General features: G+C 36.8%; 1 protein-coding gene across 1 annotated transcript; it reads right to left on the bottom strand.

Annotated features, from left to right (window-relative positions):
* Positions 1-13,366: 13,366 nt before the first annotated feature.
* Positions 13,367-13,794, bottom strand: LOC308679953 (histone H3.2; the record flags this gene model as incomplete). Its single annotated transcript, XM_081347829.1, has 1 exon — positions 13,367-13,794. The coding sequence occupies exon 1, from the start codon at positions 13,775-13,777 to the stop codon at positions 13,367-13,369; it is 411 nt and encodes a 136-aa protein (XP_081203955.1). The 5' UTR covers positions 13,778-13,794.
* Positions 13,795-16,168: the final 2,374 nt, after the last annotated feature.

The following is a 16,168-nucleotide window of genomic DNA, read 5'->3' as shown; positions in this document are numbered from 1 at the left end:
CAAGACTAGGTCTCAGCTCCTAAATTATTTAAGAGAGCTGAAGAGGTCTCCTAACCTAGTTAGGAGTAACAAGATGGCCGCAGAGAGGAGGAGGCCACGCACTTTTCAATGAAAATATGATGTATTGGAGTTACAGTAAATGATGACGGAGTTGATCAAACAATAAAAGTTTGATCATCAAGGGATCCTTTTTCAAACTGACTTTTAAGAAATGTTATAGCAATGAAATGAAAGGAAAGTAATAATTACATTGTTGCTGACTGGAAAAAAGCATCAGTGCACCGGTGATGACTTGAGCTCATCAGTCCACTGTAAGCAGGGTCTCAATAGCACTATTGTGGCACTGACCACATCAAATACAGTAGTGGCTAAAATTGATGTGCAGAGTTTTTATTTTTAATTTTTTAATGACCCTACAAGTTCGCTTAAACCAGGGGTCAGCAACCCAAAATGTTGAAAGAGCCATTTTGGACCAAAAAATAATAAAAATTCTGTCTGGAGCCGCAAAAAATTAAAAGCCTTATATAAGCCTTATAATGAAGGCAACACATGCTGTAAGTGTCTATATTAGCTTTATTAGCCCCCTAGTATCAAAATGATGAGTAGGCTACAATGAGCATTCATGATTAAATGTTCGTTGACAGAAATGTTGAAATTAAATATTTATTATACACGTTTTTACAACGTTGAAAAACTTTATCCCTTTCACACGTAAGTTTAAAATATTCTGGCTGACCCCCCCCCCCCCCCCCCCCCCAGCGTGAGTTTTTCAAGGCGACCGTTATTTAGAATGTGTCACTTTATGGTTTCCATGGTGACGCGTCATTGCGTGTCACGTGACACATCGCAGCAACAACAGAGCTGAATTAATGATGATCTGCTTTTATGTCATTTTTCCTTTTTTATTCAAAATATTCACAAATTTGTTAGATATGGCATGAAATATCTGATATTCCGATTGTCAAATATATGCAGGTGGAAGTGTATTGTTGTTTACACACCTTTATTAACGATCGCGTTAGTTGAGCTGTATGCGCGATGGGCGCCGCCATCTTAGTTTGTGCCGCAGACGCAGTTCAGAGAATCGGATCTGTTGGATTTACAACACGTGAATTCATCACTTCTCCCAAAATACATAAAAGTAAGTGGCTGGTGAACTGGGAGAAGAATAGAGTAAACTTTAAAGTTACTTACACAATGTGTATCTGATATGAATAAAACGTGTCTAATTATAATGGAAAGGATTATTATTGCCTCTTCCTTTAACATCAGTGTGTATTTTACAAACTCTAAATGTATTGTTTTTTTAGTACTTCTATGTCTGAAACCTAAAATAAACATTATGTGGTTGAAAACACTGAAAAGTTGTGTTATATGACAGCTCTGAGCGCGCCTGTCTCTGGCTCAGCGCCAGCCAACGCGCGAGAGCACATTTGAATTTAGCAGTTGATCACGTGATGCACTGACCGTTCTAATCACACCGATGTGATCGTACGTGCGAAAGGGTTATGAATGTTTGTCATGTTTTTCCTCCTACAGAAATTATATTAAAACAAAAAATATTTTTTCCATTTTCATATTTTTGAAAAAGCTCCAGGGAGCCACAAGGGCGGCGCTTAAGAGCCGCATGCGGCTCTAGAGCCGCGGGTTGCCGACCCCCGGCTTAAACCATCAAAATATGAGGAAAATTGTGTTTTGTTCTTCCCTCATATTTTAAAATATTTAAAATATATAAATATAAAAATAAACTTAGTGAAGATATTTATCTGACAAAATTATTTCAAGTCAAGTCGCTTTTTACAGTACAGATTGTTTCAAAGCAGCTTTAAAGTGATAACAGGAAAATAATGCAACAAAGTTAGTTTGGGCTGTACAGCAGATCTAGAAGAACATAGTGCCATTGTACAGCTTAAGTAAGTTCGATGATGTTTCATTTACATTGTAAAAGATCATTAGATAACTATTTAGTTCATTATACAGCCGCTCTGGAGAAAACAGTGATGTCATCGTTCAGTTCAGTTCAGAGACAATGGTGTCAATGCAGGCAGATCAATAATATGGTTGAAAAAAGGCCTAACTACAGCTACAGGTTATTATAAAAAATAAAAATAAAAAAAAGCTTACAGGAGAAAAAAGAAAACATTGTCTGCAACATAGTCAGTTATTAATATTTCATTGTCCTCTCTTGTTCATTTGTTTGACAGCCTGGCTAAAAATTATGTCTGTACAGTTTGACATGTTTCATTGTGTTATCACAAATAAACAATTGACTCTCAGCACAACTACACAATACGCGTACAAAATCTTTAACACATTTTTAATACTATTTGAATAAAGGGTGAATCTGACAATTTTCCTTTGCCTGACTTTTGGCCACTACTGTATGGCAGTTCATTGACTTTGCAAATCTCGCAGCAAAATAAAGCCACTTTAATGAGTATTTCGGGCTTTCCTGAGTTGTTGGATCCATTTATGGAACTCATGTTTGCATTATTGTAAATGAGGAGACAGGCATCAATAGAAGAGGATTCCACAGCATAAATACTAATTTGCGATAATTTTGCACAATGCAAAGAATTTTTTTAATATAAATTTAAATATTAAAGTGTTTTAATTAAATTATTTTATTATAATTAAATGATTGGTGTCATGCTGCAGTGACCTCACCCTTGCAGGCTCACTATTGGCTGATTCAGTGGTTGAGGGCGGCCATTTTGGGTTGACATCACTGTAGTCCTTAGTTCACAACACTTAAGTGCCACTTCAGTCAGCACTTAAAGGAGAAGTTCACTTTTAAAAAAACTTTTGCTGATAATTTACTCACCCCCATGTCATCCAAGATGTCCATGTCTTTCTTTCTTCAGTCGAAAAGAAATTAAGGTTTTTGATGAAAACATTCCAGGATTTTTTTCACATATTATGGATTCCATTGGGACCCAAACGGTTCAAGGTCCAAATGACAGTTTCAGTGCAGCTGCAAAGGGCTTTAAACGATACCAGACGACGAATAAGGGTCTTATCTAGCGAAACGATCGGTCATTTCAAAAATAAATAAAAAAGTTGAAGTTTTATAAGCACAAATGTTCGCCTTGCTCTGTTCTTTGATGCGCGTTCGTGACGTCACCTAATACGCAATTACGTTGAAAAGGTCACGCTTGAAAAATTAAAAAAAAATATTTTTGGCTTTTTAATATTAAAACACCCAGGATGCGCACACGAAATGGGCATTTTAAACGATAAACTGACACAAATACATTTGAAAATGTGTATATGGTCCTCCTTCCGCACATTTGTAAACACATCAAACTTGACCTTTTCAACGTAATTGCGTATTAGGTGACGTCACGAACGCGCATCACAGAACAGAGCAAGGCGAACATTTGTGCTTATAAAACTTAAACTTTTTTATTTATTTTTGAAATGACCGATCGTTTCGCTAGATAAGACCCTTATTCGTCGTCTGGTATCGCTTAAAGCCCTTTGCAGCTGCACTGAAACTGTCATTTGGACCTTGAACCGTTTGGGTCCCAATGGAATCCATAATATGTGAAAAAATCCTGGAATGTTTTCATCAAAAACCTTAATTTCTTTTCGACTGAAGAAAGAAAGACTTGGACATCTTGGATGACATGGGGGTGAGTAAATTATCAGCAAAAGTTTTTTTAAAAGTGAACTTCTCCTTTAAGAATCAGTCCTAGACTTAACTGAGAGTTGCTTTTAGCTTCTTTATAAAATATAATGCACTTTCTGTAAAGCTGCTTTGAAACAATATGTATTGTGAAAAGCGCTATACAAATAAATTTGAATTGAATTGAATAAAAGTCTCCTACTCTTAGAGAAGTCCCACTTTTTACTAAGAATTTTTTGACACTTAAGTCAAAGCTTAAGACTATTCTTAAGAGCATTTCTTAGAAGTTTTATACATACGGGCCCTGAATTCTTGTGTAGGCTAGTCCACTGGTAGTGTATAGCAATTTACTCTAATTCTACTTTTTTGTTTAAAATGTTGCCTTTCTTTATGAAACTTACTGACATTCAAGTGTTGATTAAAAAAAGATGCATGAAGCTAATAACATATTTTTAAAATTAAAGTACAGTTAAAGGTATTTTTCAAGTGCAAAAATAATAATGTTATATGTTAAGTGCAAAGTATAATGTTATGTTCACTTAAAGAAAACTTACAAGTATACTTGCAGTATAAACTATGAAACTATTAGTTTACTGAGAGTACACATCAGTGTGTACTTTCATAAACTAAAAAATGTACTACTTGTATTAAAATAGTAAACTACTAGTATACTTATAAGTTCACTTGTAGTACAGATGCATTACAAATGAGAAACCTTAGTTGTGTACTTAGTTTACTACTTAGACATTGTCCTGGTGTCAGAAATAACAAGGCAAGTGGTCCTGCTGGAGTTGACTGTTCCCTGGGAAGACCGGATGGAGGAGGCATTTGAGAGGAAGAGGGCCGAGTACGAGGAGCTGGCAGGTGAATGTCGAAGCAGGGGGTGGAGGACCCGATGTAATCCCATCGAGGTCGGGTGCAGAGGATTCGTCGGCCAGTCACTCATTAGGGCCCTCAAGATGCTGGGAGTGAAGGGACTGCACATCAGGAAAGCCGCCAAGAACATCACGGATGCTGTCGAAAAGGCGTCAAGATGGCTGTGGATCAAGCGGGGCGATCCGTGGAGCATACAAGCTACTCAGACACAAGCCAGGGTCTGATCAACCTTGGCTGGGTCGCCTGGGCGAGGGTGTATGATAACACCCAATGAACCCAGGATACATCACTGATGATGTGTCTGAGTTGCACCAGAGGTGTATTTCAAGAACTACTCTTACAAATACTAAAAATACTAAAAGTGGGCCAATTTAGTCCCAAGCAGTATTGAAATAGTACATAATTTTACTACAAGTACACATTGATATTAGTATACTTACTACATAAAGTATACTTAAAAAATATACTTGAAAATTACTTAAGTATACTTCATAAAATGACCATGAAGACATGCACTTTGATGATGGATAGATGCACTTTTATATATGCATTATCTATCCATTATAAAAGTGCATCTATCCATCATAAAAGTCAGAGGTGGACAGTAACAAAGTACATTTACTTGAGTACTGTACTTAAGTACACTTTTTGAGTATCTGTACTTTACTTGAGTATTATTTCTTCTGGAAACTTTTTACTTTAACTTCCCTACATTTGAAAGACAAATATTGCACTTTTTACTCCACAACAATTCTGTCAAAGTCCTTGAGTAGAAAGTAGTAACATCAGTCAGGGGATGATTGTGGTTTTAGGGGTTGCATTTTGTTTGGAAATGAAAGTCAGGTTGACGTCAGAACATGACGTTGGGTTGAAAAGGAAAATGACGTCAGAAACCAACATCAGTCGGGTTCTGACGTCAACCCAACTTTCATTTCCAACCACAATACAACATCTGCAACGCTGGAGATTAACATCAATCTGACGTTGGATTCTGACATAAACCTGATTTTCATTTTCAACGTTGGGTTTGGTCTTCTAAATGGTCTTGTTTTGGAGCACACTAGCTTATAGATAACAGTAACACTAGCTTATAGATAACAGTAAGGCTAACATATCCATACTAAAAGCCAAAACACTTTAAATAGGGCACTATTTGAGAGAACAGGCATTTGGGTGTCCGAAACCATTGTGGACGTTATTGAGTGAATTTATTCAATCTCACATTCAATCCCACTGGAACTGTGTTCTAGAAATACATTTGATATTGATATGAGGGCAGGCATAGATTCAGAGGCATAAGGTACTGTAAGTATTACATACAACAGTGCAACAATAATAAAACAGTGCATTGACATTTACTTTTTACTTCAGATACTTAAGTACTTTTAAAAACGAGTACTTCTGTACTTTTACTTAAGTAAAAATCGGTCTTTATAACTTTTAATTGTAACGGAGTAAAATTTGACTAGTAGTATCTGTACTTTCACTCAAGTAAGGAAGTTGTGTACTTTGATAAAAGTGCATCTATCCATCATAAAAGTGCATCTATCCATTATAAAAGTCCATCTCTCCATCATAAAAGTGCATCTATCCATCATAAAAGTGCATCTATCCATTATAAAAGTCCATCTCTCCATCATAAAAGTGCATCTATCCTTTATAAAAGTGCATCTATCCATCATAAAAGTGCATCTATCCTTTATAAAAGTGCATCTATCCATTATAAAAGTCCATCTATCCATTATAAAAGTGCATCTCTCCATCATAAAAGTGCATCTATCCATTATAAAAGTGCATCTATCCATCATAAAAGTGCATCTATCCATTATAAAAGTGCATCTATCCATCATAAAAGTGCATCTATCCATTATAAAAGTGCATCTATCCATTATAAAAGTGCATCTCTCCATCATAAAAGTGCATCTATCCATTATATAAGTGCATCTATCCATTATAAAAGTGCATCTATCCATTATAAAAGTGCATCTATCCATCATAAAAGTGCATCTGTCCATCATAAAAGTGCATCTATCCTTTATAAAAGTGCATCTGTCCATCATAAAAGTGCATCTATCCTTTATAAAAGTGCATCTGTCCATCATAAAAGTGCATCTATCCTTTATAAAAGTGCATCTGTTCATAATAAAAGTGCATCTATCCATCATAAAAGTGCATCTATCCTTTATAAAAGTGCATCTATCCATCATAAAAGTGCATCTATCCTTTATAAAAGTGCATCTGTCCATCATAAAAGTGCATCTATCCTTTATAAAAGTGCATCTGTCCATCATAAAAGTGCATCTATCCATCATAAAAGTGCATCTATCCTTTATAAAAGTGCATCTATCCATCATAAAAGTGCATCTATCCTTTATAAAAATCCATCTCTCCATCATAAAAGAGCATCTATCCATTATAAAAGTGCATCTATCCATCATAAAAGTGCATCTATCCTTTATAAAAATCCATCTATCCATCATAAAAGTGCATCTATCCATTATAAAAGTGCATCTCTCCATCATAAAAGTGCATCTATCCATTATAAAAGTGCATCTATCCATCATAAAAGTGCATCTATCTATCATAAAAGTGCATCTATCCATCATAAAAGTGCATCTATCCATCATAAAAGTGCATCTATCCATTATAAAAGTGCATCTGTCCATCATAAAAGAGCATCTATCCATTATAAAAGTGCATCTATCCATCATAAAAGTGCATCTATCCTTTATAAAAATCCATCTCTCCATCATAAAAGTGCATCTATCCATTATAAAAGTGCATCTATCCATCATAAAAGTGCATCTATCCTTTATAAAAATCCATCTCTCCATCATAAAAGTGCATCTATCCATTATAAAAGTGCATCTCTCCATCATAAAAGTGCATCTATCCATTATAAAAGTGCATCTATCCATCATAAAAGTGCATCTATCTATCTATCATAAAAGTGCATCTATCCATCATAAAAGTGCATCTATCCATCATAAAAGTGCATCTATCCATTATAAAAGTGCATCTATCCATCATAAAAGTGCATCTATCCTTTATAAAAGTCCATCTCTCCATCATAAAAGTGCATCTGTCCATTATAAAAGTGCATCTATCCATCATAAAAGTGCATCTATCTATCATAAAAGTGCATCTATCCATCATAAAAGTGCATCTGTCCATCATAAAAGTGCATCTATCATAAAAGTGCATCTATCCATCATAAAAGTGCATCTATCCATTATAAAAGTGCATCCATCATAAAAGTGCATCTATCCATTATAAAAGTCCATCTATCCATCATTAAAGTGCATCTATCCATCATAAAAGTCCATTTGTCCATCATAAAAGTGCATCTATCCTTTATAAAAGTGCATCTGTCCATCATAAAAGTGCATCTATCCTTTATAAAAGTGCATCTATCCATTATAAAAGTGCATCTATCCTTTATAAAACTGCATCTATCCATCATAAAAGTGCATCTATCCATCATAAAAGTGCATCTATCCATTATAAAAGTGCATCTATCATAAAAGTGCATCTATCCATTATAAAAGTCCATCTATCCATCATTAAAGTGCATCTATCCATCATAAAAGTCCATTTGTCCATCATAAAAGTGCATCTGTCCATCATAAAAGTGCATCTGTCCATCATAAAAGTCCATCTATCCATCATAAAAGTGCATCTGTCCATCATAAAAGTCCATTTGTCCATCATAAAAGTGCATCTGTCCATCATAAAAGTGGGTGAATATCAAAATACATGATAGAAACATTTTGTTATACCAATTACAAGTGTTATGTTGACAACACTATTGAAACAATTACTTTTTATTACAACTGTACATGAATAAATAGGCCATTTGGCCCTGGACTAATAGGGTATTCTATTTGTCCATTCTATTGGCTCTATTCTATTTTGAATTTAAGGCTCTCACAAATAAATAGTATGGGTATATTATACATTTTCTGAGTCATCAGAGTGCCTTGAGTATTGAAGTTGTTGAGTTTTGTGTCCGTGGTGTTCTTTCATGCCACAGGGATAAAAGAAAGCATACAGTTTAGGCGGAAATTGTGAAAAAATGTGTGTTATTTCTGGTTTAAAGAAGTCATGTGACCTCTGTGTTTGTCAGACAGATTCAGTACTGATTCAATACTGCACCATATTATAGAATATTGCCAATACCCCTAGCACAGGGATGGGCAACTTCGGTCCTGGAGGGCCACTGTCCTACAGAGTTTAGCTTCAACCCTAATCAAACACACCTGATCAAGCTAATCAAGGTCCTCAGGATTACTAGAAAATTACAGGCAGGTGATTTTTTCAGGGTTGAAGCTAAACTCTGTAGGACAGTGGCCCTCCAGGACCGAAGTTGCCCATCCCTGCCCTAGCATGAGCCTAAACCAGATATACACCAGATTTCAAAAACGGAATTTATCTCATGGGGTTAGTAACTACATGAGCTGAAAAAAGTGATTTCGCTACCACCCCTGCACTGCTATCGTGATTTTACTAGTACTAGGGGTGTATACCTTGCCAAAAAACAATGATAGCATTCCCCCCCCCCCCCCCCCCCCCCCGATTATACCGATCCACCCCCCTGGCTCATGAACTATACAGTGTATGTCTTTCGGAATTTTGAGAGTAGCCTACAATTCTATTGAGGTTCTGAGCCTGCCGATCAACTATTAGTGAAATCATCACAGATCCATCGATTTTGGTTGGATTTTTATGATTTTTTCTGTGGAATGAGTATACTGTTTGGTGAAAAGAATGACATATTGACTGATGTCATAACTTGGGGGAATAGTTGATTGCCAATGAAGTAAAGATAAAAATATTGTAAAAAAGTGAGAAAACGGCAATTATTTTTTTGCATTAAATTGATACAAAATCATGTAGAAATGTGTTTTAAGAGTTATTTTTTTCAGTGGATGTTGTCAGCACATGTGTTCTGTGTATCTGGAATGCATTTATTGACAGCCTACCAAACCCACTGAGGATTTGAGGAAAAAAATCATTTTTCACATTTTTCTGATAAAAAATAAAGGGTGCTAAAATGTACTATAAAGGTACACTAAAATGGCCACAATTGTTTTTCGCGATATTTCCGGCAGAGCAGACCCTCCAATTATTGGTTCTTAGGGTCAAAGTTAACAGAGATAACACAAATAAAAAGTATGGCAGACCATGTCAGGTTCAACCCATTTTATTGAGCTTTTGAGACTTTGGCTCCCCGACTATAAGTAAAACCCTGCCCTTTTTTCAATATTCCGTTTCACTTGGAAATACGTCTTAACACTGGAGAAAAGTCGTTTGCAACTTCCGGTTCATGGGGACTTTAAGGAACTATTGAGCTCAAAAGTCCCAAAATGTCATTCCGAGTAACTGTCCCGGCTCAAAATCTGAATGCAAAAATACGATTTTAAAAAAATATATATGTAAAAAAGCCCATGTTCAGTTTGTGTTCATTTATTATAAGGGCTGTGCAGCTATTATGTTGGTCATTGATTTGAATGTGAGGAGGCGTGGCTTAAGCTGAGCGCGCGCGCGCGAGAGCGGATCATTGTTTCGGTTTGGATTCTGAGGGAAAGATGAAGTCCTGCAATCTTACCTGAAAGGAAATAAATAAGATCGATAAAAATCTCTTTCTGCAGCGCCTTCACTTTGTGAACTGCAGGAAAGTATATTTGTGGTCTTCATTGGCAGCGGATGGTATTAAACTTCGTGCTGAAGTTTCCATGGTGACGATTCTTGAATGTGCGTCATTGAAGATTGTGAGTTACATTTTGAGTATTCATTATATTATTATTGTGTCACTTATTCACTGTTTAGCTTGATGTACAGCTGCTACATTATATTTTATGTTATATGAGAGTGTGGTTACCTGATCGTGTGAGATATTATGTTAATAGTGGCATACGTGATCAACCATTATAGAGTTGTAACGTCTCAGCAGTTCTGCCGTGTTAATTGCATATCTATACAGTTTTCTGATACTGATTACATTATTTGTTTATTGTAGAACCACATTTGAGAGTCATACATTGAGTGGTGTACATCCTAGGTCTACTTGTCGCAGAGGATTCATCATTCATCGGAGGGTCTGAGACGACAGCTTCACATCACTGATAGGTTGCATTTCGAATAGACTAACACGGACTCTTGTAATTATTGTTTTCACTACCGAATCACAGACCAGCTGTATCCTTGAAATTCAACTCTGTTGAAATAATTCATTGTTATTTGTTTATTATTTTGCGTAGGCCTACGTTTTTCATATGTACATTTTCTTTACATTTATGTGATTTTTTGACTCTGAATATTTATATATTGTATTTGATTTGTTATCCATCATTCTTAAAGTAAATAGAACAACATAATAAATCTGTCTGCTCTTCATTACTCTCCTAGTCATTGGACATCAAAATGTGGTAATCGACTCTCTGACACGGTTGGCATCGTATTAGTAATTAGTGCAATACAGTTCCCTTTCTACAATATATATATAAATAAAAGTATTTAAAATCTACTTGGGTATAATTGTATTGATGTTTTCAACGATACCTACAAATATAGTGATAATAATAAGCTTATTTAAATTTTTATGACAGAAAGACTTTTGTCTCCAAATTGTGATTTCTCTAATGTCAGTCCTGGATAACAGACATCAATGACCGTTTTATACCAAAATGCATTTTGGTATGTCATGTGACATAATATTGTATCAAAAAGAAGACCCTGAAGGAGCACCAGAACATGTGCAAAGGTCAGGAAGCGTCTCTTTAAAATGTTGAATAAATTAGGGAATGAACTTGCGCTCCCGGGGGCGGTTCAGCGAAAAGAGGAGGCGTGTTCCGGCGCAAACGTTCCCTGGTGCTATTTTGCAGTTTCAGAAAACAATTCCACCACAGACCAGGAGAAACCTCGTCTAAAGTCAGTGGCGCGTTGCACATGTTATTCAGATGCTATTTTAAGGGCGCATGCTTGGCCATAATGTAGCGTGAGCACAACACACACACACTTTGCTTCTCTCATCTACACAGACACAGCAGTTCACATTTTTGCAAATCATACATTATTACCAGGAAAAATATTCCACACGAGGGAAATCATTGTTGTGTCAATCATGAAGATGTGAAAAAATAGGCATAAATCTAGCTTACACATTTACCCAAATTATCATACGCCTGTTTAACCGAAGCTAATTTGGGTGTGTTTCTCCATCCCCAATGTCACTTCTCTGTGTTTTACGGCCCTGACGAGAGCGTCGGTCTCCTCGGCTGTGAACCGCTCCTGGCAAATCCGCCGTTATAATAGCAATCCGCCATGGAACAAGCGCGCCTGCTCTTAAAGGGAATGTGAGATGTCGCTCTGATTGGTTTATTTCACGTTACGCCCAAACCACACCTATGAGTAATGAAGCGACTTCAGACCAACACATTTTAGATTTGCGTCGGGCGCAAGAGTCATTTATCCCGCCGGTATAATAGCAACAGCGCCCGAGACCCGCCCACAAAGTTACTTGTGTTTCGCGCTTGATACTTGCGTTTCAGATCGTTAAAATAGGGCCCTAAATGTTTTAGCTGTATAATGTGTTGGACTATACTCTTGGCCATTGTTTATTAAGCATTATCATTTTACAGATTTACTGTAAATTTTAAAGATTTTTAAATCATTAAAAACTTTGAAACAAAGTAAGAGACACTGACGTCTCTACTTTGTTTCAAGTTTGAGTGTTGGCAAGAGAAATGATACTGGTTTTTATGGTAATCCTGAAAAATATTGCAGAATGTCCTTCCGTCTAACAATGACACAGGCAATTAATTTAACCCATATTTGTGTTAGATTACACTATTCTGTTTTTTGTTGAGTTAACGATAAAACAAATCTTATTTACTTTATTGGAAAACATTTTTTTTTTTTTTTTTTCAGCTTTTTTTTTTTTTTTGGTTCTGAATTTTGAGTTATCACAGCCAAAAATGAGCCCATGTCTATATGAAATTCCAAATTGATTAAATTAATTGTGATTAAAATGTAGTTTTCCGAGCACTAATTGTTTGTTGAGCTCCAATTATGGAGATCAGTACATGCCAAAAATGGTAGAAATGTAATTAATAAAAAAATTCATTACGTTACCCAGGAATGACTTTTTCATGGGGAAAAAGATCTGATTCACCAAAAAAATGGTTAATTACATTCTTGAAATGTGCATATATCATAGCATTGCATACACAACACTCTAAGTATAGAAAGTCCTAAAATTACATTTTTTTGCACTTTTTTTTCACATTTTAAATCCTTATCCGTCATTCACCCATTTATGCCTCTGTGTGTGTGTGTGTCCTGGTAAATCCTACATTACAGGGACAAAATGTCCCCACAAATATGGCAATATCTGAAATCCTTGTCCAGTTAATATTCACTCTCACATGTTCATATATTGGTTTTGCTGATGTGATGATATGCGCTTTACAAGATGAAAAGAAACCGAAACTCTTTATAACCGGCAACTTCTTTCTGCTTAATGAAAACATGTGCTTTGGAAACATGTAGTTGTGTTAATCACTGGATGTCTGATCCAGAAGCCATAAACTCTGATCAGAAGAAACAGAAATGGCCGATAGCATGTTTTAGTAAACAGTATACAGTTAGTCTGAAAATACACTTAAATCGCATATGCCCTGTTTTGCCCTCATATTTACCCAAAGACTCATCTTTTACTTAATCCAGATCCCACACCACATAAGACCCTATCGCTTTATATTCAGCGTTAAAGTGGAAACTGTCTCGTTTATAGTCAGTGATGTGGCTCTTAAAAGAGCCGTTGGGATGTGGCGCGCGTGCACAGCGGCAGCGGCGGCGGGTTTAAGCGCGCTCTCCGCGGATGCGGCGCGCCAGCTGGATGTCCTTGGGCATGATGGTGACTCTCTTGGCGTGGATGGCGCACAGGTTGGTGTCCTCGAACAGACCCACCAGATAAGCCTCGCTGGCCTCCTGCAGGGCCATGACAGCGGAGCTCTGGAAGCGCAGGTCCGTCTTGAAGTCCTGGGCGATTTCTCTCACCAGCCGCTGGAAAGGCAGTTTGCGGATCAGCAGCTCGGTGGACTTCTGATAGCGGCGGATCTCCCGCAGAGCCACGGTCCCGGGCCGGTACCGATGGGGCTTCTTGACGCCGCCGGTGGCGGGCGCGCTCTTCCGCGCTGCTTTAGTCGCGAGCTGCTTCCTCGGGGCTTTGCCGCCGGTGGATTTACGAGCGGTCTGCTTGGTTCTGGCCATCGCTGGAGTTTCTTCTCTCTCGGTCCTGCTGGAGCTGGAATAAATGCTCTCTGTCACACGCCTCCTGCTTTTATAGCATTGGACCGTCACGAGCTCATAGTGTCGCGATGACGCAGAGGCTTGTGATTGGCTAGTGTGTGTGACGCGCTTATGACTGCTAGCCAATGACTGCGCGTTTCCTCTTTTCAAGCAAGCGGAGGGTTTCCCCATAGACATAATAAATACATAGACGCCCTATTGGCCGCTTTGGAACGTTGCTGCGATACGTCAACGCGTCCGCCATTTTGTGGAGGGCAAGACTGCGCTGTAATCAATGCAAGTAAACTGCTGAGCTGCGGTTTTTCTGTATAAAAACCAAAAAAAAAATTACATTTATCAACCGATTTCGGTGGTTTGTATGTGGTGTACAAAAAAGTTCCATCTGTAGTTAGTTAAACTCTCGATAGATAGACTTATATTTTATTTTATTTTTTTTAATAAGGAATGGCCAAAGCTCTGGCTTGTCATGTATTTAGCTTTTCATTCTTGGATAAGAATTGTGAACACCCCCATACTGAGATATAATTTAATTTTCACATTAAATTAAATAAAGTTTTCTTATTGTGGGAAAAGCATATTCTGTCATTGACCTGATTTTAGCAATAACAAAGATAACTGATGGATCCTTTATGGTAATACATATGATATGGTACAACTACAGTGCAATGCAAATAGTAAATTAGATAAAGTGAGAGGTAGGCTAATAGTAAATAGTTTAGTCAATAAAATAAACAAACAGTATACAGTAAATAAAATAGTAATGAAAAGTATAATTATATAATATCATAAGTACTAATATAATAATAATAATAATAATAATAATAATAATAATATATTGATAATAGCATAGTTTATGTATAATACTATAATAATAGCAATAGAATATGAAATATCAATTACAGAATATAGACAATAAAAAAGAATAAGTTAAATAGTTACAATGAATAGTAAAATAATTTAACAGCATAACTATAATAGATTGATAATCGCAAGTGGTATATTATTATAATAACAATAATAAATAATGTAAATTTATACATTTTAAAATATTATTACATAGGCTATATAAAATAAAACGACGCAACCCTGTCTCTTTTTGTTAAATTTCAGTTTTTAAAAGGTATAAGAAGCTATACAAGTCAAGAAATAAAGTAAACGATCCAGTCAAACATACAGCAGGCTACACTGTTAAAGTTAAATAGCCTAAATATATAAAGTTATGAAACTTCACTTTGCCCTCAGCCAAAACAATCTGCCAAGGAACAAATTATAGATTAATGAAACCAAAGATCGCCCGTTAGATAAACACAAGACGAATTATTCTCACTAGACTGACAGCGACGAACGTCAGAACTCAGAAGCACTATAGCCGAGGCAAGGCTGTTCTCGGCGGGGTACATGAGCGCTGAGCGCCCGCGGTGATCGCTGGATCAACTCCGAAACCGTCAGATAACATTTTTAAAAAGGCGCTATCTTTATAAATAAACCACAGATTTGAGCTTTAAACAACTACATTGTCGACTGAAAAACTCTTAAAACTACATTTCGTGACACAATAACAGTAGTATTTTTAAATTTCGCGGCCTTTCTACTCTGAAAATAAAAATAGTAAATGAAATGCAACCAGAAACAAATTTTCAGTTTTGCTTGTGAAAGGTAATTCCCTGAGACCTGTTTTCAATTGTGTGGCGATTTGTAAAGCCCCAAGCAGCACAAGAAATAGGCATTTTTCTCAATTCTCGTTATGAGAGGTATGGGAAAGTTGCCCTCCGCAGTATGGCGGCGCCGTTGACGTACGATCCAGCGGCCAATAGGGCGTCTATGTATATTATGTCTATGGGTTTCCCGCTCAAGACGCTTTGTTGTTCAGTCGTGGACTATTTTACTATCCAGCCTAGGCTTTATTCTCAGATTGCGTTATTTATTTGTTCTGAAATACTCGCCTTAATTCTCAGTGGTTGTGGAGATCTCGGATCAGAACAAAATCACATGACAGTCCGTATAAAAACTCTGCAGCCAGATATTAACACACACACACACACACACACACACACACACACACACACACACAGGGTCGTTCAGTAGAGCAGATATTAAAGGACAAAAGACCCTCAGAAACCCTGATCAGTTTCTGCTACAGAGGAGTGTGTTCAGTGGCAGACTGCTGTCCCAGCCCAGCTCCACTAACACTGGCCATCAGATGTACAGCAGCTCCTCACGGCAGGACAAGAGACGAGTGGGTCATTTACACCTCCCTCTGCACTCTTTACCTCAGTTTGCACTGTTTACTGTTTTGCACTGTTTATTGTGGCTATTGTGTTATAAGTTAAGTTAATTTTATTTAAATTTTAT

Source organism: Scardinius erythrophthalmus (genome assembly GCF_964197995.2).
Source record: "Scardinius erythrophthalmus genome assembly, chromosome: 2".
NCBI classification, from domain to species: Eukaryota; Metazoa; Chordata; class Actinopteri; order Cypriniformes; family Leuciscidae; genus Scardinius; species Scardinius erythrophthalmus.
Note: the sequence above shows the minus strand (reverse complement) of the source record. Positions and strands in the feature narration are given on the sequence as shown.